We start from the raw sequence: 24,314 nt of genomic DNA, 5'->3' as shown, positions 1-24,314 counted from the left end.
GCACAGTGCTCCCAGCCCCTGCCAGCCCTGGCCTGCAGTGCTCTCCCACGAGTGCTCACCCGGTGCCTCCTCCTCTGGGAAGCCCCCCGCGGCCCCCCTGACGTGCCCCAGCGCCCAGAAGGCTTATAGTTAAGAAAGCTGGGGGACGGCTGGCTTGAGCACCGCCAACCTGGGTTCCATCCCCAGCACCCCCTGGGCTCCCCGGAGCCCCGCCAGGAGTAAGCCCTGAGCCTGCTGGGTGTGCCCCCGCCCCTGGGTTTGTGGTGGGGGGCGGTGTCTGCAGCCCTCCGGGCCTTTGCTCGGACCCATCTGCCAGCCCCCAGGGGCCCCCGAGACCATCGTGGGCCCCCCCAGCTTACAGTTGCTGAGTCACGGGGATGTCGAGGGTGGAGAGCCCGGAGTGAGGGGGCGCGCAGGGCAGGTGGGCAGACCCCCTGAGCGGAGCGCCCGTCCCCAGGATCGTGTGTGCCACGGGGCCCGCCCCAGCACCCTTCTCCGACGTCGTGGTGGTGAACGTGACCAAGGAGGGCCGGTCTCGGCAGCGGTTCTCCTACGTGGTAAGGAGGAGGGGAGGCCGGGGCCCCGGGCCTCGGCTGCCCGCCGCGGCCCCCAGCGCCTGACCCCGCCCCCTCCCCGCAGCTGCCCCTGGTCCACTCCCTGGAGCCTGCCCTGGGCCCCAAGGCGGGGGGCACCCGGATCACCATCCGCGGGAGTCACCTGCACGTGGGCTCGGAGCTCCAGGTCCTGCTGAACGACACGGAGCCCTGCACGGAGCTCACGTAAGCTGCCCCCCCGACCCCCCGTCCCGGGCCGGCCGGCCTCGACTCCCGCCGAGCCCTCGCCGTCCGGAGCGTGGCCAGGCGCGGGGGTCGGTCCGGAGCCCGCTGGGGAAGGGCTGCCCTTGGGGACACGCTGACTGTGTCCCAGCCCCTGCCCTCCGAGGGGGTGTGGGGACCCCCGCCTGGCCCCAGCTCCTCCAGAAATGGGAAGGTCCGGGTTCAGGTCCAGGCTGGGGGAGGTCGGTGTCCTGAGAGCTGTTGTTGGGGGGGGGAGGATGCACCCCCCCCAGGCGGATTCAAGAAAGGAGCTCGGGGCTGGAGAGAGAGCACAGCGGGGAGGGCACTTGTGTACGGCTGCTCTGGGTTTGGTTCCCCAGCACCCCCATGTGGCCCCCACACCCTGCCAGGAGTGGTCCCTGAGCATCACAGGGTGTGGCCCTGGAGGGGAGGGGAGGGCACTCTCGGGAGGCTTCCTGGAGGAGGTGGCAGGCCCTGGGGAGGTGCTCTGGAGGCCCCCGGAAACAAGTGCTTATGGTGATGTAGACACAGGTTTCCGCACCCGGGGGAGGGAGGGCCGGGGCCGTGGGGGAGGCCTTGAGCTCAGGCCCCTCACAGACCGCCCCGCCCCCAGGCGCTCGGACAGCAGCATCACCTGCACGGTGCCGGGGGGCGCCCTGCCCGCCCCCGTGCCCGTGTGCGTGCGCTTCGAGCAGCGCGGCTGTGTGCCCGGCAACCTGACCTTCTGGTACATGCGGAACCCGGTCATCACGGCCATCAGCCCCCATCGCAGCCCCGTCAGGTAAGCCCCCCCCCGCCCCGCTAGCCCCCCCCCCCCGGGCGCGGGCGGTGACGGCCCCTGTCCCCACAGCGGCGGCAGGACCATCACGGTGGCGGGGGAGCGCTTCCACATGGTGCAGAACGTGTCCATGGCCGTGCACCACATCGGCCGGGAGCCCACGGTGAGCGGCCGGGGCGGGGGGCCGGGGTCGGCTGGGCCGCGCCCCCCCTGCCATCGCGGGCCCCTCACCCGCCCTCTCCGCGCCCCCCCAGCTCTGTAAGGTCCTCAACTCCACCGTCCTCACCTGCCCGTCCCCCGGGGCCCTGAGCAACGACTCGGCGCCCGTGGACTTCTTCATCAACGGGCGCGCCTACGCCGACGAGGTGGCCGCGGCCGAGGAGCTGCTGGACCCCGAGGAGACGCCGCGGAGCAGCCCCTTCCGCCTGGACTACCTCCCCGACCCCCAGTTCTCCACGGCCAAGCGGGAGCGCTGGATCCGCCACCACCCCGGGGAGCCCCTCACCCTGGTCATCCACGTGAGCGCTGGGCTGGGCCTGGGGGGGTGCGGGCGGCGTGCCCAGGGCAGGGGGCGGGGCCTGGGGGCGGGGCGGGCGGCGTGCCCGGGGCCGGGGGCCGGGGGGTCGGGGGGCCTGCCGCATCCCCGACCGACAGTCTCCCCGCAGAAGGAGCAGGACAGCCTGGGGCTCGAGAGCCACGAGTACCGCGTGCGGATCGGGCAGGTGGCCTGCGACATCCAGATCGTCTCCGACAGGGTCCTCCACTGCTCCGTCAACGAGTCCCTGGGTGCCGCTGAGGGCCAGCTGCCCATCACGGTGAGCGGGGCCCAGCCCCCCGCCCCGTGTGCCCCACCTGCCCCCGCTCTGCCTGTCACCTGTCACTTTGGGGCCAGGATTTGCCTGTCGCAAAGGGGGCAGCTGTGCGTTGCCCCCCTGACAGGGGAGGAAACTGAGGCCCCGGCTGTAATAACCTGCTTGGCGTGAAGCGAGGCCGGGAGAAGCTGTCCCGCTTCCCCGTGGGGCCCCTCGGACCCGGGCGGCCATGCGGGCAGGGCACGGGAGGAGCAGCCGGGGGCTCCCTGCCACAGGGCAGGCATGTGGAGCAGCTCTCGCTGCCCCCAGACTCCTCGCCCCCTCGCCCCGCAACCGTCCCTGGGGCACCCCTCCCCCACAGAGGGTTGGGGCTAAGGTCAGACCCCGGTGGCCCTTCGTGAGCCTAGCTGGCGCATGTGGGACAGCAGGTGGCCTTGGAGGCTGCCCCGCGGCACGGCCCAGCTGACAGCCTCCTGCCCACGCAGGTCCAGGTGGGCAACTTCAACCAGACCATCGCCACGCTGCAGCTGGGGGGCAGCGAGACGGCCATCATCGTGTCCATCGTCATCTGCAGCGTCCTGCTGCTGCTGTCCGTGGTCGGTACGGAGCACCCCACCCCTGCACATGGGCCGGGGCCTGGAGGGCGGAGGGGGGGTCTGGTCTCCGGAGATGTTGGGGGGCATGCGCTGCACACAGATTCTTTGTCCTGAGGCCAGGGTGCGAGGACGCGGGGGGGCTTGTTCTCGGGGATGCTGAGATGACTGAGCCCTGGGCCTCACCCGGTGGGGGCAGGACAGTCCCGAGGCGGGTGACGCTCAGAGCCCGAGGTGGGGGCTGTTGGTCAGCGAGCGCGGCAGTGGCCGCGCTGGACCCAGCATGGACCCCATGTGGGGCGGCCAAGCCCTGCCAGCAGGGCCCTCCCCACCCCCGAGTGACGCACGCGGGCTCGGCCCGTTGGCTGTTACAGTCACGGGCCCAGAAACACACTCGGAGCCACAGAGCCGCTGGCACCGCCAGACGCTGCTGGAGGGACGGAAGTGGCGCAAGCACCGCCGGGGGGTGGCTCGGAGGAGCCCTGGGCGTGACCCCGGGGGCCCCCCAGCACCCCTGGGTCGGGCTTCCTCCCCGCCCGCTCTGGCCCAAGTGCCTCAGGATGGGAAACGGGGTTGGCATGTGACCCCGGGATCCCCCCGGGAAATGTGCCCCGGAGAAATGAAACCCCGTGTCTGCGCAAAGAAGAAAAAAAAAAAATGCGCCCGCGCCTGTGGGCCGCAGCATTAGTCATGCTCCCCAGAAGGCAGAAGTGACCCACATGTCCACCATGGGGGCTGGAGCCGCGGGACGTGGGCCTGTGCAGACAATGGGCTATTGTTCGGCCTCGAGCAGGAATGGGGTGGACGGGGCGTGGGGACCTTGAGAACGGCAGGCAGCGAAGTGAGGGGAGGCCACCGGCAGGAAGGACCACACCAGGGCGGGATGCAGGGGGCGTGTCCAGAGTCCTCCGAGGGACCCGGGGCGGGCGGGGGGCGGGCGGGCGTGGGCTGTGGGGAGGGGCCGGCCTGGCTGGGCTCTGTAACGGGATCCGGGAGGCCTTGCACAACCCGGGGAATTTACCCAAAGCCACTGGCTGCCCGCTGGAGCCTCTGGGTTACAGGCTGTGCGTTCCCCGCTCCCTAAAGCTGTTTCCGAAGAGTAAATAGTGTTGTAGAGAACCGGGGGAGGGGGGGTGTTAAAGGGAAAACGCCCATCATTAGCACCTGGTACACTTCCTCCTCTGTAAACTGCTCCGTGGACTATTTACTACAGTGTATGTTCTGGGTAAACCCAGGAAGGGGTTATATAATCATCCCAGAAAGGGATTATAATGACTATAAAGTCATACTGCTTTATAATCTGCTTTTAAATCTTTCTCGGGCCAGGGGAGTTAGCTTAGCAGTAGAGCATTGGCCTTGCAAGGTCTGAGGCTGGAGGTTTAATCTCCGGTATAACATATATATATACGTGTATATGTGTGTGTGTGTGTGTGTGTGTGTGTGTGTATTATTCGTAAGGGAACCCTGACCGTCGCAGGGAGAATTGTAAAAGGCTCCCAAGCAGAACAGAAAACAGCCCATCCCTTAAGCCCTTGTGGGCTCTGATGTTTAAGTGATGGGGTGAGGGGCCGCCTCCTGCCCCCTCCGCTGTCCCGCCAGGCCCAGGGCCCGCCCTGCTTCTCCGGGAGCGTCCGGGCCTGAGCCCCCTCTCCCTGCCCCCCTCCCAGCTCTGTTCGTGTTTTGCACCAAGAGCCGCCGTGCCGAGCGCTACTGGCAGAAGACGCTACTGCAGATGGAGGAGATGGAGTCGCAGATCCGCGAGGAAATCCGGAAAGGTGGGGGTGGGGGTGGGGGTGGGGGTAGGAAAGGGGCCTTGCGTCCACGGCGGGCTGCACTGTGGGGCCCGGACCCCCACACGCGTGCCCGCCTCTCCGCCAGGTTTTGCCGAGCTGCAGACGGACATGACGGACCTGACCAAGGAGCTGAACCGCAGCCAGGGCATCCCCTTCCTGGAGTACAAGCACTTTGTGACGCGCACCTTCTTCCCCAAGGTCAGCCCGCGCCCGCCCCGGGGCCTTGTTGTGCAGTGGGCGATTCAGCTCTCTTGGGGCAGGGCCCGTGGAGCAGTGCGCAACCTGCACGCCCGGCCCGTGCAGCCCCGGCCCCTCCCTACCTGGGGCGAGCACTCTCCCCGCTGGGCGTGCCGTGGACACCACCGGCCTCCGGCCCCTCTGCCCCGGCCTCTCTCCCACAGAGGGGGCCCTGTTTCCTCCCTGTGCCCCCGGGTGCCCAGGCTTCCCCGGGGCCCCCCAGCCCGACTCCTGCCTGGAAGCCACAGCCCCATGGTGTCGTCAGGCTCCGTCCTTCCTCCTGGCAGCTGCCCACGCTGGTCCTGCCGGCCTCCGCCCTCCCCTGCCCACACCAGCTGCTGTGTGCCGTGTGCTGGCACCACAGCCCCCGGCCCCCCGTTTCTCCCCCCAGACCCCTGGGCTCCACCCCCGCCCCGTCCTTCTGTAAAGCAAGGCTCAGTCCTGCAGCCCTGCTGAGCGGCTGCAGCCTCTGTTCACAGTGCTCCTCCCTCAACGAAGAGCGCTACGTCCTGCCCTCCCAGACCCTCAACTCCCAGGGCAGTGCCCCCGTGCAGGAGACCCACCCGCTGCTGGGAGAGTGGAGGGTGAGTACCTGGATGGCCTGGGCGCATGCGCACATGCACACACGCACAGGCATGCAGACGCATGCACATGTGTGCAAACATGCACACACGCATGCATGCAGACACTGGTACATGCTGCACATGCACACACATGCAGGCATGTGCACGTGTGTACATACATGCAGACACTGGTACATGCTGCACACATGCACATACATGCAGACATGTGCACATGTATGCACATACACACTTGCAGACATGTGCAAAACGTGTGCATGCATGCAGACATGTGCACAATGCAGACATGTGCACAATCATGTACACACATGCAGACATGTGCACATGTGTAAACACACGCATACATGCATGCGCACTGTGGGGCCTCAGAATCAGCCACTTCCCAGCGCACTCCATGAGTTGGCGGGGAGGGTGGACAGTGCAGGAGTGCGGCGTCTGGCGGGGAGTGAGCGCTCCATCCCAGGGGCACTCAAGCAGCCACTCTGGGTGCTGACCCCCGGGCTGATCGAGGAGGACGGGCACCCCTGAGCGGCCCCGGGCCTCGCTGCCGGGTTCCGGCTCGTCCTCCGAGCTCCCCTGGGGGTGGCTCTCCTGGGGAGTCAGAGGTGCCCGTCAGCGTGGGCAGCTCCCGGCTCAGGGCACGGGCCCGGGTGCCCCCCAGGTCCCCGAGAGCTGCCGGCCGCACATGGAGGAGGGCATCGGCCTGTTCTCGTCTCTGCTGAACAACAAGCACTTCCTCATCGTCTTCGTGCACGCGCTGGAGCAGCAGAAGGACTTCGCCGTGCGCGACAGGTGTGGCCGGCGCCCCGTGTCCTGCGCCCCCGGGACGGGCCGGGCTGGGCCCACCAGGCTGGGCCGGGCCCGCGGGGCTGACGGCCGTGCCCGCGCAGGTGCAGCCTGGCGTCGCTGCTGACCATCGCGCTGCACAGCAAGCTGGAGTACTACACGGGCATCATGAAGGAGCTGCTGGTCGACCTCATCGACGCCTCGGCCGCCAAGAACCCGAAGCTCATGCTGCGGCGCACGGAGTCGGTGGTGGAGAAGATGCTGACCAACTGGATGTCCATCTGCATGTACAGCTGCCTGCGGGTGAGGGCGCCGCGGGCGGGCAGCGGGAGGTTACGGGTGACTCAGAGGACCGGGCAGTCTGGCATGTGGAGCCCGGCGTGACCCCGCATCCTGCGGGCCCGAGCCCTGCCACATGTCGCCACTGCTCTGTCTCCCCCTGGGCCCCGGGGCAGGAAGCGTCAGGCCGAGGGGGACCCGGGACCCAGGTCCCTCCCTGCCGGGGCCTCCCCCAGCCCCGGCCTGTCCCCCACCCTAGGGACCCCGTTCCGGCTGGGGGATGGTACTCTGGGGGTGGGGCCCAGCTCTGCCCGCGCTGACCCCGTGTCCCTGGGTGCGTCGACCCTCAGGGCCCTGGCAGTGGCCAGTCGCGGGGACCAGAGGGGTCCCTGGGGTGTCAGGCATGTCCGCGCGTAGCCAGTGCAGGTTCATTGAGAGCCCGGGCGGGGGGCGGGGTGGGGGACACCGTGCCCCGCTGCCTGCACTGACCACCGCGCGTCCCCAGGAGACGGTCGGGGAGCCCTTCTTCCTGCTGCTCTGCGCCATCAAGCAGCAGGTCAACAAGGGCTCCATCGACGCCATCACCGGCAAGGCCCGCTACACCCTCAACGAGGAGTGGCTGCTGCGGGAGAACATCGAGGCCAAGCCCCGGGTGAGCACTGCGGGAAGAGCGCGGAGGGGGAGGGGGAGGGGGAGAAGCCAGGCCCCCGCTGGCCCCCGCATACTGCTCACCCTCTGGCCCTCTCTCTCCTGCAGAACCTGAACGTGTCCTTCCAGGGCTGTGGCATGGACTCGCTGAGCGTGCGGGCCATGGACACTGACACGCTGACACAGGTGAAGGAGAAGATTCTAGAAGCCTTCTGCAAGAACGTCCCCTACTCGCAGTGGCCGCGCGCCGAGGACGTCGACCTGGGTGGGCAGGGGTGGGGATCTGTGCATGAGTCACCTGCTTCTCTCCCTTCTGAGAGGCTCGGGCCCACTGTGCCGGGAGGGCGTCCGTCCCTACATGGGGCATGCGGGAGTGGGTTTTGAAGGGTGCGTAGGAGTCTGGGAAGGGCAAGATGTTCAAGACTCCCTGGGTAACTGTGAGGACGAAGGGGCAGAAGCACAGAACTTGGTGACTCCCTGGGATGGCGGCGGGGGGGGCGGGGGCAGGAAACTGGTAGACGGTTTGTCCCCTGAGCACAGAGGCGGGGGGCCTGACCCTCTGCCCGCTCTGTGCCCCAGAGTGGTTTGCCTCCAGCACCCAGAGCTACATCCTGCGGGACCTGGACGACACCTCAGTGGTCGAGGATGGTCGCAAGAAACTCAACACACTGGCCCACTACAAGGTGGGTGCCGGGCCCTCCTGCGCCCCGCCATCGCCCGCCTGACCTCTGACCTCCGCCCCTCCTTCCCTTCAGATCCCTGAAGGCGCCTCCCTGGCCATGAGCCTCTCCGACAAGAAGGACAACACCCGGGGCAGAGGTAGCGCTGGCCGCCTGGGGGCCCAGGGGAAACTGAGGCCCCAGCGTGGGGCCGGCTGGGGCTGCCACATCTCCGGCTGCCTGCTGGGGCCCTGCCAGGCCGAGGGGAGGCCGCTGGGTCTGTGCCTCAGGGCTGTCCTTCCTCTGTCCACCCCCGCAGGGCCCCCCGGCCAGGCGGCTGGGCGAGTCTGGGCACCCCCGGGCCTCGGGCCTCCTGGAAGCTGCCGCGACCCTTGGGACGGCAGGAGCCTGGGGCGGACCGGGAAGGCAGCTCTGGGACCCCAGGCCTCTCCCCTCCCTCGCTCGCACCCTCTCCCGGGCCTGTGCTCGCTTCTGTCCGTCTGTCCTTCTGCCCGTCTGTCCCTCCCCCCGCGCTCTCCTTGGACCGCCTTCCCGCGCCCCCTTTCCGTTCCTCGCCCCTCTCCTTCCTCTTGTTTATTTATTGTGTGTTTTTCCACCCGCAGTGAAGGACTTGGACACGGAGAAGTATTTCCATCTGGTGAGTGCCCGCCTCTCGCCCCGGGCGCACCCTCCCTGGGTGTGGCCTGGCCTGCCGCCCCCCTCCCCCCACACCGGGCTCCCAGGCTCTGGGAAAGAGGGGGGTGCCCCGGAGGGGGCCGCGCCAGGCCCCAGAGTCAGCGGGAGTCTTGCTCGCGTGCAGGGGGGGCAGGGGCGGGTGCTCAGGGCCAGCACCCACCGACCCCCGTCCAGGTGCTGCCCACGGATGAGCTGGCGGAGCCCAAGAAGTCGCACCGGCAGAGCCACCGCAAGAAGGTCCTCCCCGAAATCTACCTGACGCGCCTGCTGTCCACCAAGGTGCGGGGGCCCTCGCCCCGGGGCCCCCAGCCTCTGCTCCGCGCCCCCTTTCCCACCCGGGGCACTTCTCTCCCCTCCCCGGGACTGTGGGGGCACCACTCACTCGCCACGGGCGGTCCTGGACTGACAGCGGCTCCCCCGTCCCCCCGCCCCGCCCCGCAGGGCACGCTGCAGAAGTTTCTGGACGACCTGTTCAAGGCCATCCTGAGTATCCGTGAAGATAAGCCCCCGCTGGCCGTCAAGTATTTCTTCGACTTCCTGGAGGAACAGGCCGAGAAGAGAGGCATCTCGGACCCTGACACGCTGCACATCTGGAAGACCAACAGGTAGGCCGGGGGTGGATGCGATGGTGCCCAGACAGGGGCCCAGAGCAGGGCCACGCTGCTGTGTGACCTCCAGCCAGGAAATGGGCCTCTCTGTGCTCAGGTCGGGCAGCTGTCCGGCCGGGCCTAGCTCCTTGTGGGCGGGCTCACTGCGTCCTTCCCGTCACAGCACCCTGTGACCTCAGACCCTTGTCTGAGGCACATCTTAGCTTTTGGGGGTGACAGACGCCCCACAGAGGCGCTCAGAACGCCCCTGGGGGGAGGGGTGGTGGAGCGAGAGGAGAGCGGGGAGGGCATTAGCCTTACACACAGCTGACCTGGGGGTCGATGCCCGGGAGCACCACCAGGAGTGCGTTCTGAGCACAGAGCCAGGAGTCAGCCGTGAGCGTTGCCGGGGGTGGCCCAAAAAACACTCACAAACAAACAACAACAACAAAAAAGAAATGTTTCCGTCCCGGAGTTTCAGATCTCTGTGGGAGGCCGTAGCCAGCCCCCTCCGGCGCCCCCAGGCCTGGCCGGCCCCCTCCTGGCCAGGTCCCCAGCTAGTGGCCGGCCCGCTGCTGTGCGGGGAGGGAGACCGAGAGGGAGGAGCCGGCCGCAGAGGGAGATTCCTGATGTGAAGCAGGACCCTGCGGGAGACAACCCCGTGGGCATGGGGGCGGACGCAGACCCCCAGCCCCCGCCCGCCCTGCAGCTCCACCCCCCGGGCCGCAGCCCGCCCAGGCTTACTCCCCGCCCCCCACCCAGCCTCCCGCTCCGGTTCTGGGTGAACATCCTAAAGAACCCCCAGTTCGTCTTCGACATCGACAAGACGGACCACATGGACGCCTGCCTGTCGGTCATCGCGCAGGCCTTCATCGACGCCTGCTCCATCTCCGACCTCCAGCTGGGCAAGGTGGGGCGCGCGGGGGTGGGGTTGGGGCCTCGTGGGCACGGGTCTGGGGCGTGGGGGCCCGACCTCCAGCTGGGCAAGGTGGGGTGCGCGGGGGTGGGGGTGGGGCCTCGCGGGCACGGGTCTGGGGCGTGGGGGCCGGGAGGCAGCCGGAAGCGCCAGGTCGGCACAGTGGACTGGGGGGGGGGTGCCCAGAGCCCAGGTCAGAGGCGGGGGCGATCGTGGGCAACTGCCTGGCCAGGCCCCGGGAGCGAGACCCAGCTGTGCCCCGTGGGGGAACTGAGCAGCCGGGGCACCCGAGGAGGCGTCCGTGGGGGCCGCAGGGACCGCGCGGGCGGGCGGGCGGCCAGGGATGGGAGACGCAGCGGCCCTGTGCTCACCGGCGCCTGCCCCCCCTCTCCGTGCGTGCCAGGACTCGCCCACCAACAAGCTTCTGTACGCCAAGGAGATCCCCGAGTACCGCAAGATCGTGCAGCGCTACTACAAGCAGATCCACGACATGACGCCGCTCAGCGAGCAGGAGATGAACGCGCACCTGGCCGAGGAGTCCCGGGTGGGCGGCGGGCGCGGGGCGGGGCCAGGCCAGACGGGGCGGGGCCAGGAGGGTGGGGCGGGGCCAGGAGGGGCGGGGCCAGGAGGGGTGGGGGCGGGGCCAGGCCAGGAGGGGTGGGGCGGGGCCAGGAGGGGCGGGGCCGGGCAGGACAGCAGGCTGCAGGCACTCACGCACCCCCTTCCCCGCAGAAATACCAGAACGAGTTCAACACCAGCGTGGCCATGGCCGAGATTTACAAATACGCCAAGAGGTACCGCCCGCAGGTGAGCGCCGCCGCCCGCTCCTCGGCTCGGCTCGGCTGGTGGGCTGCGGGGGGCTGGGGCGGAGGGGCAGGCCGGGGGCGTCTCCCGCCAGCTGAGCGCTCCCCCCCCCGTCCCCTCCCCGGCCCCCCAGATCATGGCCGCCCTGGAGGCCAACCCCACGGCCCGGAGGACGCAGCTGCAGCATAAGTTCGAGCAGGTGGTGGCCCTGATGGAGGACAACATCTACGAGTGCTACAGCGAGGCCTGAGCGTGCTGGGGGCGCCTCTGTGCCGCCAGGGGCCCCCCGCCCTGGCCTCAGGCTCCCCGCCTCTCACCTGACCCTGGACCCCCACCTCTGGGCACTGGAATGCCACATTCCGTCCCGGGGAGGTCCCCGGGCCGCTGCTGCTTGCTGCTGGCCCAGCCCCGCCTGACGGTCAGCGGCCCAGGGCAGCGCGCAGGCTGGCAGCGCCGGGCGCCCGGGCCCGCGGGAAACACTACCTCATGCAGGCAGGGGGGCTTCCGGCCGTGTCCAGCCCCACCGCCCACGGCCCGGCCGCCACGCTGGGCAGGGTCACATTTGGTGGGACCCTGGGCTGGGCAGTGCCCAGGGCCCTCGTGCGGCGCCCACCAGCCCGCAGGACCCGGGCGCTGGGCAGACCCGGCCAGGGGCCAGGGCGGCTGCAGCCGGTGACTTGACCTTGCTGGAGTGTTTCTAAAGACAACGCCACTGTTTGTTGTTTGTGTTTGGTGGGGTTTTTTTCCTCCTTTATTTTTTAGAGAAAAAAAAAAAGCTTTTATATATTAAGAACCTTATCACGCGCCAACTGTGAATCCGCCGCTGTGCAGAGCGCCCCGCCGGTCCCAGGGCCCCCCGACGCAACACTGGAAATGAGGGTTCCAGAGGAGAGGCAGGCCCGCAGAGCCCGCCCCGGCGCCCCAGAGATCCCCCCGTCTCTTCCCGCCACCAGCCGGGCTCCCCCGAACAAGACCCAGCCTGCCCTGCGCCTGGCCAGGAGCCCACGGGTGCTGGGCGGGAAGCCGGTGGCCGCCAAGACTCTCTGGAACTTTCTTTATAATAAAAGCCTGATGGGAAAGCCCGCCGTGAGTGAGCAGCCTTTATTCGGAGGGAGCCGGGCAGGAGGAGAGGGGCTGGCCTGGCACACACACCCCCACCCCCTCCCCGGCACCAGGCTCCTTCCTGGAGTTCGGGCAGAGGGAGTTGGGGAGCCTGGGACGGGGAGGGGTGTCACCTCCCTGGACCTCAGCAGCAGGGACATGCACTACCAAGGGCCTTCTTCCTCCCGCCCAGGCTTCCCCCAGGCCTGTCTCCACAGTGGCCCCCAAATGTGCGGGGACCCAAAAGGTGGCCACCCGAGGGACACTGACACTCAGGCCCTAAGTTTCTCACCTGTTTCTGGAAAAATGTCTCATTGCTCCGTTTCCCCCAGTAACCTGGGCCCCTGCCGGCAGGCAGGCGAGGGACCTGGGCTGCTGAACTTGGGGACAAGAGGTGCCATGAAGATCCCCCGCCCCTCCCCCCCAGCCTTACCAGTGGACTCTGGACTTGAACCCGGGAGGAGGTTTATCCCCCAGCCTCAGCAAAGGTCACAAGACAGAGACCCCCAGCTCAGACGCCCCGGCAGGCCCATCTCTGCCCTTCACAAGAGGAAAGTGCTCGCACGCTTATCAGGAGGGAAACTAGGACAGGAAAATTCCTGCGATCCCAGCAAAATCCCACCAACACCAGTTCTAGAATTAATGAGAACAGAAAAAGTGAGAAAAGTAAAAAAAAAAACCAAAAAACCCTATTTTTAGCTCCCCAAATAGCCTTTTCCTCCGAGTGGCTGCTGGGTGGGGAGAGACTCTTCCACGGTTTCAAATCTTCTGTTCGGAGCACAGATTCCTTTTTATTAAGCAGCAGATTTCCCGTTATTGACACATCTGATCGGGATTGTGTGTGCCTGCGTGCGTGCGTGCGATTCGAGGGAGGAAACCGGCTCCTGGAGAAATGTCAGCCGGCACGGTGAGCGGAGGGAGTTGGCGCTCCGGCTCCCAGAACCCCCTTTCTGAGCCGCCTGCGACGGGCGGGGGGGGGGGGGGCGGGGGGCTGGGCACGGGTGGGAACGGGGGGCGCGCAGCACTTTGTAACCTGCTGCCGCCTCCCCCCGCGAGCGACAATATGTCGACGGCATCTTTCCGTGTCATTAAATATTCCGCAGCCTGTTCTCGCGCTGATTAGCATGCGGGCCCCTCTCGCGGCGACGCAGGAATACATTTGCACGTGGAGGCGCTCTCGGATTGCCGGGGTCACTTCTCGGCACAGACGGTGGCCAGCTCCTGGGAGCCACCCCGCCTTGCCGGCACCCCTGAGGGGCCGCCTTGTAGCTCCTAGCACGAGGGGCTCCCGTCCCCCTGCGGGAGCCGGGGACTTGCCCACGTCTCTCGGGGGCTGGACACTGCCTGGCCTCCAGAGAGGAGATGGCCGGCGAGCGCCCCCAGCACCCCCCACCCAGCCCACAGGCCCCAGCCCCCCGCCCAGCCCGGTCCCCGCCGTCTGCTCGTGCCGCCACCCCCGGGACCTGCCGGCAGCCACATGACAGACACCCCAGGGAAGCTTCCAGCACAGACACCGCCTCAGCCTCTCGTGGGATTCAGGGCAGAGAAGGTGGGGGCCCTCGGGAGCAGGAAGGCAGCCTCGGTTTCCCTCGATTCTCGATCATCTCCCTGCCCGAGTCCCCGAGACCCCACCTCAGCTCACACGGCTCCACTGACCATCTCAGCAACTCCTGCCCACAAACCCAGAGCCAAGCACCACAGCCGCGCGCACCCGAGTGGGGGCCCTGCCACGGGGTGGGGCCCCTGAAGTCCCCGTGCTGCCAGCTGACCCCCAGTGGCCCCTTAGCACCATGACGACGGGCCCAAAGTCCTGCCTGGCAGTCACGTGACCCATCGTCCCTTCACACAGTGGCCCCTTGTCCCTGTCCGTCACCTGGGCAGCTCGACTGGGGACCCCAGGTGATGACTCCTGGGCTGCTCATTGAAAGTGACCCCCGGGGGCCCCAGAGCGGGCAGCTGAGCTCTCAGAGCATCACCAAACCACACGGGGAGCAGACGCCCGGCCCAGAGACTGGGGGTCACTGCCTGGTGGTGGGAGACGGTCACCGTCAAGACAGCCAGACCCTCCGAGGGGCCCCCTCAGCCGCCTGGCACAGGGGTCTGTGGGCCGAGGCCTGGAAGGGCGTCCCTGTGGGTCCTAGCAGGGCCGGGGGCGTCCCGAGTGGCTTCCCAATGCCCCTCCCCTGCCCCCTCGACCCCCACAGCTGCACCCTAATGCTACTGTGATGTCCCTCACCTGTCACCCTTGCCAGACCAAAGGTCACTAGGCCGGACCTTTCACTCAAAGGGCCGAAGAACATGCACGAGCCCTGGTTTGCTCCCTGGTACTGCATGGTCTGGGTTTGGCCTCCAAGCACCACTGGGTGTGAAACCCTCCCCCCAAAAAAAAGCCACCTCTTCCAGGATGCCCTCAAAGACCTCAGGCTGCATGGAACCTTCCGGTACCCTCACGTGCCTTAGGGCCCTGCGCCAGCTCCTTGAAGGGCACAGTCTTCCCAACGGTTTGAGCCCTGTGGCCAAACTCTTCAGCCTCAGCTGCCGCTGCCTTCCTCGCCGGCTTGTGTGAGAAGCAAAAGCACCTTTATTGATAAGCGGGGTACAGCGAGCCGGTGACGGCACGTGGGGATAAAACTCCTGCGGAATCTCCGTCTCTCCCTCCCGGCCTCTAGGTCTTGGCCCCTGACCCCCGGCTGTCTGCCACGGCTGTTGAGGCCTTGGGGCTCAAGTCCATCTTCTTCCTGGCCGGAGCACTGCCCTTGGGAGGCCGCCGGGCCTTGGCTCCCGGCTGCAGCCCCCCCTGGGCCTTCGCCTCCTTCCCCGAGGGGGACACGGCGCCATTCTCGCTCTGGAAGAAACAGCCCCAAGTGGGCAGGGCTGGGGCCCGGCTAGGGCCGCCCCGGGGCGGGGGGGGGGGTGTCCCGGCAGGGGGTACACACCGGGGACAGCGCACTCCCTCCCCGCACCCGGTGCCGCCCTAGGAGGGGGCACGAGGCACCTACCTTGCTGACCGTGGCCTTGGAGCTGCTGCTCTTCACTTTGGTTTTCCTGAGGGCGTCGGCACCTGTGAGGCGGTGGAGGCAGCGGGAAGGACTCCCATAAGGCAGAGCTGGGGGGGGGGCGGGGGGCCAGGGCCTCGGTTCGGCCTCCCAGCAGCCCTCAGCCAGAACCAGCCGCAGCTGCTGCACACGCCCCTTCCTTCTGCCCCAAGCCTCTGCACAGGTTGCTCTCCTGCCTGAGACACCTCCTCCGGGAAGCCGCCTCTGACGCCTCAGGCTCCTCCATGGAGGCCCCCCACAACCTGTGCCCAGCTATACCCGACCTTGGCAGGTCGTGTCAGATACTTTCACGGGAGCAGGAAACATCCTCCCCAGAGCAGGCGCCTCATCCCGCCACACAGCCCAGAGTTGCTGGACCCCCCCACCCTGACCCCCGCCCCCACCCCACAGACACCTACCTGGCTGGCTCCTACCTCCTGCGGCCTTTGGCTTCCCACTGGGAGGGGCCTTGCTGGCCTTGCCGGGGGGCCGGGGGGCCTGGCTGGCCTTGGTCTGGCTGCCGTTCTGGGGGGCCTTCTCAGCCGTGCTTGGTTTCGCACGCGCCCCCTTCCCCTCACTTGCCTTCTGGGGTCCCTTTGGCCCCTGGCCCGGCTCGGAAAGGCCCTTTTTGGTCTCGCCGGCCTTTCGGGGGGGCTTATCCTTGGCTGCTCCGGGTTTGGGGGGAGCCGCCTTGCCCTCTCCCGGCTTCCTGGGGTCCTTCTTGGCCTGGGCTGGGCTGGGAAGACCCTTCTCGGCCTTGCTGGCTCTCCTGGGGCCCTGCTCCTTGGCCTCGCCGGGGTCTCTGGGGGCTGCTTTGGGGCACGTCTTCTTGGTCTGGGTTTTCTTCGTGGGCTTAGGAACTAGCTGGAGAGGAAGAGAAGGGGGGGCCTTGCTGAGAACAGGGGCTCTGGGCCCCCCCGCCCCCGCCCTGGAGCCCACGGGAGACTCGGCAGAAGGCTGGTGCAGGCGGAGGGGGGCAAAGAAGGCGCCAGAGAGACTCAGGGTCCAGGGGAGAAGGCAGGACCGGCTCCTGGGCCCCCGTGTGGGTGGGCACTGGCTCCCCCCTGCGTCTGCCCCCGTGGGTGGGTGCCGGCACCCCGCACCCGTCTCCCCACACACTCACAGCTGCTGGGGCCAGAGCCCCGAAGCCGACCCAGGGAGCAGCCCACCCCACCCTCAGCGGTTCTGATCTTTGTCTCCTTGGAGTCCCCCTTCCGCATCCCCCCCACACGGGAACTCTGAACTCTGCTGCCCTGTCACGCTCCAGAGTCGAGCCGCAGGAACCGGCCCTCTGCCCGCTGCCCTCCCGGCTGGAGATGTGTCCGCCGGCCTCAGTCTTCCCATCCGTGCAGTGGGGCCCCGAGGCACTGAGGGCCCCCACCTTTTATAGCCCTGCTCTGCTGACCTTGTCCCCTGACCTCAAACCAGAAACAGCCCCACTGCGACACCCCTGGCCGGCCCTCAGCCTTTCTGGACTGTGAGAGGAGGAGGAGGACTTGGGGAGGAGCTGTGAGCCCCCAAGCTCCCCGCGCTGGGGCCCTGCCGGGAGGGCAGCCGGCCCCGAGCCGAACTCACTTTGAAGCTGCCGGTGGCCCCCTTGGCCTTGGAGTTGGCCGGCCGGGTGAGGAGGCCGCGGCTGACGCCTGTGGCCAGCGCCTGCCTCAGCAGGTACTTGAGCCGGAGCACGTCCACTGTGGGGTACTTGTGCAGGATGTAGACCTTGATGGCGGCCACCGAGGTGCCCCCGGGGCGCTGCGTGTTCCGCAGGGCCTCCAGGACCATGTGCAGCACGGGGGGGTGCCGGCGCAGCCGGAGGGCTCGGGCCTGGTCCCAGCCTGCGGGGACGGACAGTGGACGGGTCACCCGGGGCCTGCATGGACCCCACTGGGGCCCCTGGGACGTGGCCTCCTTGCGCCTGGCGGGGCCGCACTGCGGGGCCCACGTGGAGGGGTGGGGATTTAGACCCAAAGCCCCCTAACGCGGGTCGTTGTGGGACCAGGGGTGTTCTGGGGCCCAGGGCCCAGATTCTTTTACAAAGGCCCACACATGGCGGTGCTCAGGGCCTCCTCCCGTCTCTGCACTCAGGGGTCACGCCTGGCGGGGCTCGGGGACCTTGGCGGTGCCAGTGGCTTGGGGGTCCGGCCCAGGCTGGCCGAGTGCAGGCAAACGCCCATCGCTCCAGCCGGCCTCCTGGATTCTCTTACGAACGGAGAGGAGAGAAAGAAGGTGCCAGATGCAGGCCTGTGCCCGGTGCCCCGCAGGGCCCTCGCTGAGAACTGCGCATGGGGGGGGGGTGCTGCAGGCAAGAAGGCGGGGGCTCTGGGAGGGGACGCTGGGGACACTGGGGGTGGCGTGTGGCGAGGGAAGATGCAGAGCAGCAGGGCAGCCACAGAGGAGAGAAGCTGCGGTGCCAGCCGGGAGCCCTGAACCTCAGGGACGGGGCCACGGGCCTGGGGGCCGGCTCCACGCCAGCTGCCCGGAGCAGGAGTTAGGAAAAGCTGAGGCCAGAGCGACGGTACAGCGGGGAGGGGCACCATCATCGGGGAGTGGGATGTGACTTGCATGCAGCCAACCCGGGTTCGATCCCCGGCATCCCATGTGGTTCCCCGAGCACCACCATGAGGGATTCCTGAGTGCAGAGCCAGGAGTAAGCCCTGAGCGTCTCCGGGTGTGGCTCAAGCGCACACGCGTGCGTGTATATGCACACACACGTATACACGTACACACACACAGAAGTTGGGAAAAGTACCCCGGAGGCTGGAGAGAGGGACCCGGGCACCTGCCTTTCGCCCAGCGGGCCCCATTCAGTCCCTGCATCAGGCCACCCTGGTCACTGCAGGGCAGGCTTGGAGCCCCCCCAAGATGGGCCTGCGGGAACCCCTGGCACGGCAGGGCCCAGGCACGCGCATTGAGAGGGGCACCCAGTTCGTCTGCCTGGAAGCCGAGTCGTAAGAAAGTGGGTCGCCTGGCGGCTTCCGAGTGCGCGAAGTAATCTGAGGGAGGAGGCCGGGCGCCAGATGAACTCGGCCGTGCTGCAGAGCGGCGTGAACACCACAACAGACGCCATCAGACAGGGCCCCCTCGGGGGAGCAGAGGGAGAGGCGTGGGGTGGGGTGCAGAGGTGACACGGGACGCTGATGGAGGTGTGGGAGCTCCCTACGTCAGATGGGGCCGGGGGTCCCCGCTCACGTGGCATCAGGAGTGAGCCCCCCTCCCCCCCCCCGCAGCACGCCGGCCTTTCGCTTCCATGAAGGTCAAGAAATGATCCGAAAGGGGCACGACGGTAGAGGCAAGGGGTTTCCTGGGGCGGGTGGGGGGTGGGCGGGACCGGAGCAGGAGCGCTGGTCCTGGTTTTCCAGAATATTCTAAAAGCGACTGTGGGTCTGGGTACAGAGCCGGGAGTCTAAGGAAGCCATTGGCCACTTTAAATGGGTGAATCGTAAGATATGTAAATTGTCTCTCAAAATAAGCTGCTCTAGGGAAAAAAAAGTTGCACAAGAGGACGCAGGACCGGGGGTGGGAGCCACGCCTGCCTCCAGAAGGTGCGCAGACGCCGAGCGACTCGGATACCTGGTTTAAATGTGGCGAGGAAATGGGATTGCGGATCCATTTGCCAAAATTAGAGGCAAAAAAAAAAAAAAAGCACCTACTGGACTGAAACATATTTATAGAGAAACAAAACCCCCCTGCTCCCCGCCCCCATTCTCGACACCCAACAGACCCGGACCTGGTGCTCTGAGCCCGCTCCCTCCGGTATGGGAGGGCCTGGGCTCCGGGGGTGGGGTGAACCTGTGCCTGGGTGGGCCCCGGGTCAGCCAGTGTCCACTCTGCTTTCTGGGCCTCTGTCTTCCCGCCTGCGACATGGGAAGGAGCGTCTTAGAGGGTCTACAGGGCAGTGGCTGGCGCTGGGGCTGAAGCCACAGAACATGGGGGAGGGCGTTTGCCTTGCAAGCAGCCGAACCAGTTGGATCCCGGCATCCCATACATAGGGTCCTGCAAGCCCACCAGGAGTCATCCCGGAGTGCAGAGCCAGGAGTCAGCCCTGAGCATCGCCGGGTGTGGGCCCCCCCCAAAAAAAGCAACATAACCAAGATCAAGTGTCTGACATTGCCCCGGGCGGGTGCTGGAGTGAGCGGGGTTGGGTGGGCTTTACTCTGGGTTCACCAGAGCAGGCCGATCCCTCGGGGGCACCGGGCAGCGCTGGGGGCTGCTCCCGGCTGCGCTTTAGGAGACTGTGTCCTGGAACCAGCAGTGGAGAGGCCGACACCTTCACCCAGTGCTCGCTCTCTGGTGCTCTCTCTTCGGCCCAAAGAAGGCGGCTTCAGGGAGACACGGGGTTTCTGCTTGTGGCTTTCCCAGGAAAGGGGGCATTTATTCAGGATCAGCTCATCTCTAGAGGGGTGCTTGGGTCCGGGTGACGCCCGACCTCTGCCCTCCCCACACCGGGCGGTCCCAGGAGCCGCCCTCGAGGCTCCCCGATGTCCTGAGGGCCTGGGCCTGGTCACAGCCCAAGACCCCAGACCCCCCGACCGCCCTGCGCCTGCTCTCCCCCGGGAACGGCGTCCCCACCCGCCAGCCAGATACCCAGGAGGAGCCCCCAGTCCTGACCCTGCCCTGCCCTGCTCGCTCCTCCCCCTCCTCCCCCTCCTAGGGCCCCCAGCAGTGACTTGGTCACACACGAGTGCACATGTTAGTGCACACACACACAGACACAGACACACAGACACAGACACACAGACACAGACACACACACAGACACAACACAGACACACACACAGACACACACACAGACACACACACAGACACACACACAGACACACACACAGACACACACACAGACACACAGACACACACCCCACCTGCAAACTCCCCAAGCCAGGCTACGTGTGTCCGAGAGGCACCTGGAGCTCGAAGCCCTTCCTGCCCCATCTCTTTCTCTGGGGGAGGCTTATTTAGGTTCCAGGTACCTCCTCCAGGAAGCTTTCCCAGACCTCACAAGGGCAATTCTGGGTCTGACGGTGAAGACAGGCCCCGTGATGAAGCGGGTCTGCGAGCTCGGCAGGCTTGTTCCGGTCCCGGGGACGCCCCAAGAGAAAGGATGGGAGGGGGCCTCCGCCTAACTGGAAGCCCACCCGGAGCAATGCCAAGTGCTATTGATTGAAACTTGGGGTGTACCCCCAAATCCTTCTGCCTCTGACATCTGTGCTCTGGGCCTGCCCTCCAGCTGCCCTGCCCCCTTCCTGCCCCCCCCGCCGCCCCGGGGCCCACACCTCACCTGGCCCTGCTCCTGGGCCTTCATCTCTGCCAAACGCGCAGGTGAACTCAACAGCCTGGGGGGGTGGGCGCTGGGGGCTCCGGGGGAGCAGGAGGGCCAGGAAGGGGGGAGATTCCGGGAAAGGGAATCTTTCCACTGCACATGGGAACGGCTGGGCAGGGTGCGAGGGCCCGGCCCGGTGCTTACCCGGCTTTTTAGGCTCCACGGGCGAGTCCACAGAGGCGGCGAAGGTGGTGGTGGAGGAAGAGGAGTAGAGGGTGAAGGTCCTTCTCTTCTGCGCCATGGCACAGGCGGGCAGGTAAGGGCAGCGTGAGGCTGTGGCTGGCCACCTCCCACCCCCACTTATACACCGGGCGCTGATGGGGCAGGCCGGCTGGGACTCGACCCCCACAGCCCCTCCCTCCACGTGACCTCGGCTGAACTTGACCTCCGTGCCTGGGGTCGCTGCTGGCAGAATTGGCCACACCTGGGCGGCAGAAGGCCCACCCCGCCCCCCCATCCTCCCCCCCATCTTCCCCCCCCTTCCCGCGGCTGCCCATCCCTCTCCACTGGCCGTCCCGCCCCAGCACTGGGGGGTGTCTGCCGCAGACAGTGGCCCCTCCGTCGTCGGTTGGTTTTGTTTTTGAAGAAGGGAATCTTTAAGGGCGGGGGAACGGTTTTCCAACCTAATTGCTTAGCGGGGCCTCATCAATAAGGGCCCTGTCCAATGGGAAAAGTGGACAAAGACGCGGAACAGGCAATTCTCCAAAAAGACTGATAAACACGGGCAAATATCCTCAGCCTCCCCGGCACTCAGGGAAATTAAAATTAAAACAATGATAAGAGGCTCTCTTTCCTCCGCCGCGTGATGAATAGCTGTGGCGCTGGCAGGAGCGCAGGGGTGCACCCTGGGGCGCAGCCCGCCTCGGAAAGGCTCTCCCCTGGGCCCAGCCTCCCGGCTCCATCCCCAAAGTGCGTTCGATGGAAAAGAAATAATTAGCGCATTGTTTGCAAAAGCAAAAAATAGAACCGATGGAATGAATCACTGGGCTGAAGGGCCCCGTCTCCGCAGCCGGCCGCGAGGAGGCGGGGCGGGGAGGCGGCACGTGGGCGCTCCCGGGCTACTGCGCCTGTGCGGCACGTGGGCACCCCCAGTGCCACTGCAAGGTCCCCCCCACCCGTGCGCGGGTAGTGGCCCAAGCACCAAACGGTCAGGTCCCAGGTGGGCCGAGGATTGCCGTCCCACCCTCAGGGACCCCCAGAGAAATAAAATGATGAGACGGTTCCCAGGAGGATGAGGTGGGCTTGGTACCCAGCAGAGGGCCCGCAGTGTGTGCTCTGGGTGAAGGAGCCCATGGCCTCGGGCGGCAGAAGCAGTTGAGCAGCATCTGCCCCAGCGCCAGCCCAGCTCTTCACTGTGGGCGCCATGCCAGGGAAACGTTCTCACCCACATGCAGGGATGTTCCTCCTTGTCTAAGTCAACAATTGAAAACAGCCTGACGACACCTTAGGGAAGAGTGGTTCGGGTACATGGCGGAATAGTATGCAGCTGTGAAAATGAACGGGCCAGAATGTATCTGCTCCTTGTTTGTGAGAAAGACAAGTGTCAGGTGTGTGTGTGTGTGTGTGTGTGTGTGCGCGCGCGCATGTGTATGTGTGTGTGAGTGCAGAAGGTCTGAAAGAGCCATACCAGGTCAGCCTCATGTCCTTGAGGGAAATTTGCTCCCACATCCTGCCTGGCCAACACCCTTTGTGGCTCCCCACTTCCCTGGGGTGAAGGTCAGGTCACTTCAGCCCCACTGAAGGAGGTGCTGGGCCCGGGGCCCCACAGTTCGACTTCGCCTGAATCCTTGAGACAGGCGGGGGGCGGGGCTGGGCCCTCCGCTGGCGTTCTCTGATGCCCAGATGACTCATGTCCCCCTGCCCGGCCCCAACCCCTCAGCTGGCTTGTGACTTGGTGTGACCAGGGTGGTGGTGAGGAGCCAGAGACCAGCCGCTTGGTCCCCCGTGGACACCCAGTCACCTGCTGGCCACTAGCCACCCATCTAGATCACCCCAGAGCTGGAACCACCAGCAGCGCTGCCTCCAGGCCTCGCCCAAGCCAGGGCGCACAGAGAGGGTGACCCCGCCTCCCTCCTCGAGAACTTTCTCTGCTGTCCCGGCCTTGGTGTAGATGCAGTCACTGTGGAAAAGTGTTTCCAGACCCCCCCAAAGGAGAAGGCTCCTCTCTGTGGCTGCAGGCACCCCCGGCTTTCTCTCCGGGAACCTCCAGGACCCCGAGTTACAGCTCCTTCTCCCCTCACTCCCTTACAAGCCCCCAATCTCAGGAGGGTGAAGGTAGCCAGGACGTTTCTGGTACTCAGCACAGCACCCGCGCACAGCTGCCACTCGAGCGTGGCTTGAGCCCCGTGCGCCTGCGCGGGCCGGAGAGGAAGGAGCTCCGAGGCAGTGGAGCTGGCACCGGGCGGGCAGCAATTTGCTCCCACGTGTAGGGCATCGCCAAGAATTGAGAAAAAGTGACTCGGTGATACAAACATTCCCACGAGCTTCCTCCAAGAGGGCTCAGGGCGGTGCCAGCAGAGCTGCGTGCCTGGGGCAGCCCTCCCCAAAAGCACTGTGGCATCTAAAATTTCCTCCCGAGGGCTGCCGTTTTCCAGGGAAGAGCTCAGGGGCTGGCTGATGGCTGGGACAGGACCGGCTTTTTTTTGGGTTCGGGGGACCTCACCCAGCAGTGCTCAGGAGCTACTCCTGACTAACTCTGAGCCTGGGGTCACTCTCAATGGCTTTAGGGGCAGAACAGGGACTTTTTTTTTCTTTTTTCCTAAGCTGAATTTTCAAGTTCTACCCAGATTAGTTTGTTTCCCGCCCCTTGGAAAACAAACAGCTTGGAACGCTGAGTGGAATCTTCCAACGTGGGACTTTTCTTACAGTTCTGATGATGAAGACGGAATGTTTTGGAGTTTGTTTTGGGATATTCTGACCCCAGAGGGCATGGCAGGACATCAAGCGAGCTGTCAGGGCAATCCATCATAGCCGCATCGGCTCCGTGGAAGTCACTTATAGCCACCGCTTTATTCATATGCGAAGAAGCAGGCTTTTGGGGGTCCCCTAGATCTTCCCAAGGCCCCCTACAAGCCGTGGGACTGTGGAGAAACGAGCCTTGTCTCCACACTCATGGTGACTTAAACAATGGTTAGGAAACCTCTCGTGAAATTCTTCAAGCAGAAATTGTGCGGAGCTGAGAAGGCAGCTCGGGAGATCTCGCCTGATTTCAGCCTCATGATCCGAGATGGCTGCTGCAGCTCTGGTCATCACGGCTGTGTTCCCGTCCACAGAGGAACGAAGAGTGGAAGTGGAGGACACCTCCATTCTCTGGAGTGCAGCACCCAGAGCACACACACCACTTCTGATCACACTCCCTTGGCCAGACCTTAGTATCATTACCCCGCAGGTACGGGGGAAGCTGGCAGAGCCAGCCGTGGGATGGGGGGCTCCTTGCCCAGCTAGAACTTGGGGTGATATTATTAAGAGACAGTGAAGATTTGGGGCAGCTCATGTTTTCTACTGCTCTCCATCATACCCTTCTTGTTCTACGTACACCTCCCAACAGACCAAACGAGGGTGTCCACAGTACTTGGCTTAGTATCCACAGTCCCGGGAAGGGCACACACGTTGGCTGAGCGCCCACCGTGCTCTGCCCCGTCTCACTGGGCTCTGCCACACGAGACAATTCTCCCTTTTTAATCTGAGGGGACAGAGAGATTCAGGGACTTGGCCGGAGTCACGCAGCTGTCTGAGCCTGGGGCCCAGGCAGGGCTTCCCATCCTGTGTGACTTGGTAAGGGAGTAGTGGGCCAGGGAGGGGGCAGCGAGCTGGCTGCTCCACAAGCCCAGAATCCCTCATGGTCCCAGGGGCAAGGTCAGAGAGGGCCCCTCACCCCGACAAGGATTTGCTCCCT

At 66.1% G+C, this 24,314-nt stretch overlaps 2 protein-coding genes across 3 annotated transcripts in view; one reads left to right on the top strand and one right to left on the bottom strand.

The window, feature by feature from the left end:
- The window catches only part of PLXND1 (plexin D1), a 33,028-nt gene extending 20,980 nt beyond the window's left edge, over positions 1–12,048 (top strand). Inside the window, exons 14-36 of the mRNA XM_055136532.1 lie at positions 458–557; positions 640–779; positions 1,411–1,578; positions 1,648–1,738; positions 1,830–2,093; positions 2,241–2,390; positions 2,873–2,987; positions 4,648–4,755; positions 4,859–4,971; positions 5,490–5,594; positions 6,253–6,383; positions 6,482–6,680; positions 7,162–7,308; positions 7,413–7,569; positions 7,884–7,987; positions 8,060–8,123; positions 8,587–8,621; positions 8,834–8,938; positions 9,101–9,264; positions 10,009–10,156; positions 10,566–10,706; positions 10,895–10,969; positions 11,100–12,048. Of these exons, the coding sequence (XP_054992507.1) occupies positions 458–557; positions 640–779; positions 1,411–1,578; positions 1,648–1,738; positions 1,830–2,093; positions 2,241–2,390; positions 2,873–2,987; positions 4,648–4,755; positions 4,859–4,971; positions 5,490–5,594; positions 6,253–6,383; positions 6,482–6,680; positions 7,162–7,308; positions 7,413–7,569; positions 7,884–7,987; positions 8,060–8,123; positions 8,587–8,621; positions 8,834–8,938; positions 9,101–9,264; positions 10,009–10,156; positions 10,566–10,706; positions 10,895–10,969; positions 11,100–11,216 (2,941 nt within the window). The 3' untranslated portion in view covers positions 11,217–12,048. The remainder of the gene's footprint in view (positions 1–457; positions 558–639; positions 780–1,410; positions 1,579–1,647; positions 1,739–1,829; positions 2,094–2,240; positions 2,391–2,872; positions 2,988–4,647; positions 4,756–4,858; positions 4,972–5,489; positions 5,595–6,252; positions 6,384–6,481; positions 6,681–7,161; positions 7,309–7,412; positions 7,570–7,883; positions 7,988–8,059; positions 8,124–8,586; positions 8,622–8,833; positions 8,939–9,100; positions 9,265–10,008; positions 10,157–10,565; positions 10,707–10,894; positions 10,970–11,099) is intronic.
- Positions 12,049–14,430: 2,382 nt separating this feature from the next.
- LOC101554239 (histone H1.8) lies at positions 14,431–20,833 on the bottom strand. 2 transcript variants are annotated; one of them, XM_012933750.2, is made up of 5 exons: positions 20,564–20,833; positions 16,678–16,937; positions 15,537–15,966; positions 15,067–15,128; positions 14,431–14,912 (listed from the first exon to the last, which is right to left on the bottom strand). In XM_012933750.2, exons 1-5 carry the CDS (start codon positions 20,658–20,660, stop codon positions 14,733–14,735), a joined length of 1,029 nt encoding a protein of 342 aa, XP_012789204.2. In that variant the 5' UTR covers positions 20,661–20,833; the 3' UTR covers positions 14,431–14,732. The 2 variants fall into 2 exon arrangements, with proteins under 2 accessions (XP_012789204.2, XP_054992570.1); XM_055136595.1 differs by having other exon boundaries at positions 14,432–14,912; positions 15,522–15,966.
- Positions 20,834–24,314: the final 3,481 nt, after the last annotated feature.

The sequence above is a fragment of the Sorex araneus genome, chromosome 4, assembly GCF_027595985.1.
Source record: "Sorex araneus isolate mSorAra2 chromosome 4, mSorAra2.pri, whole genome shotgun sequence".
Classification (NCBI taxonomy): Eukaryota; Metazoa; Chordata; class Mammalia; order Eulipotyphla; family Soricidae; genus Sorex; species Sorex araneus.
Note: the sequence above shows the minus strand (reverse complement) of the source record. Positions and strands in the feature narration are given on the sequence as shown.

Excerpts from the sequence above, each read along its gene's own strand:
- LOC101554239 (XM_055136595.1), bottom strand. The coding sequence starts at position 20,660 with ATGGCGCAGAAGAGAAGGACCTTCACCCTCTACTCCTCTTCCTCCACC. Across the intron at positions 15,129-15,521 it reads AGGAGGTAGGAGCCAGCCAG|GTGCCGACGCCCTCAGGAAA; the intron begins GTAGGTGTCTGT and ends ACCGCCTCACAG. Across the intron at positions 14,913-15,066 it reads CCAAGGCCACGGTCAGCAAG|AGCGAGAATGGCGCCGTGTC; the intron begins GTAGGTGCCTCG and ends TGTTTCTTCCAG.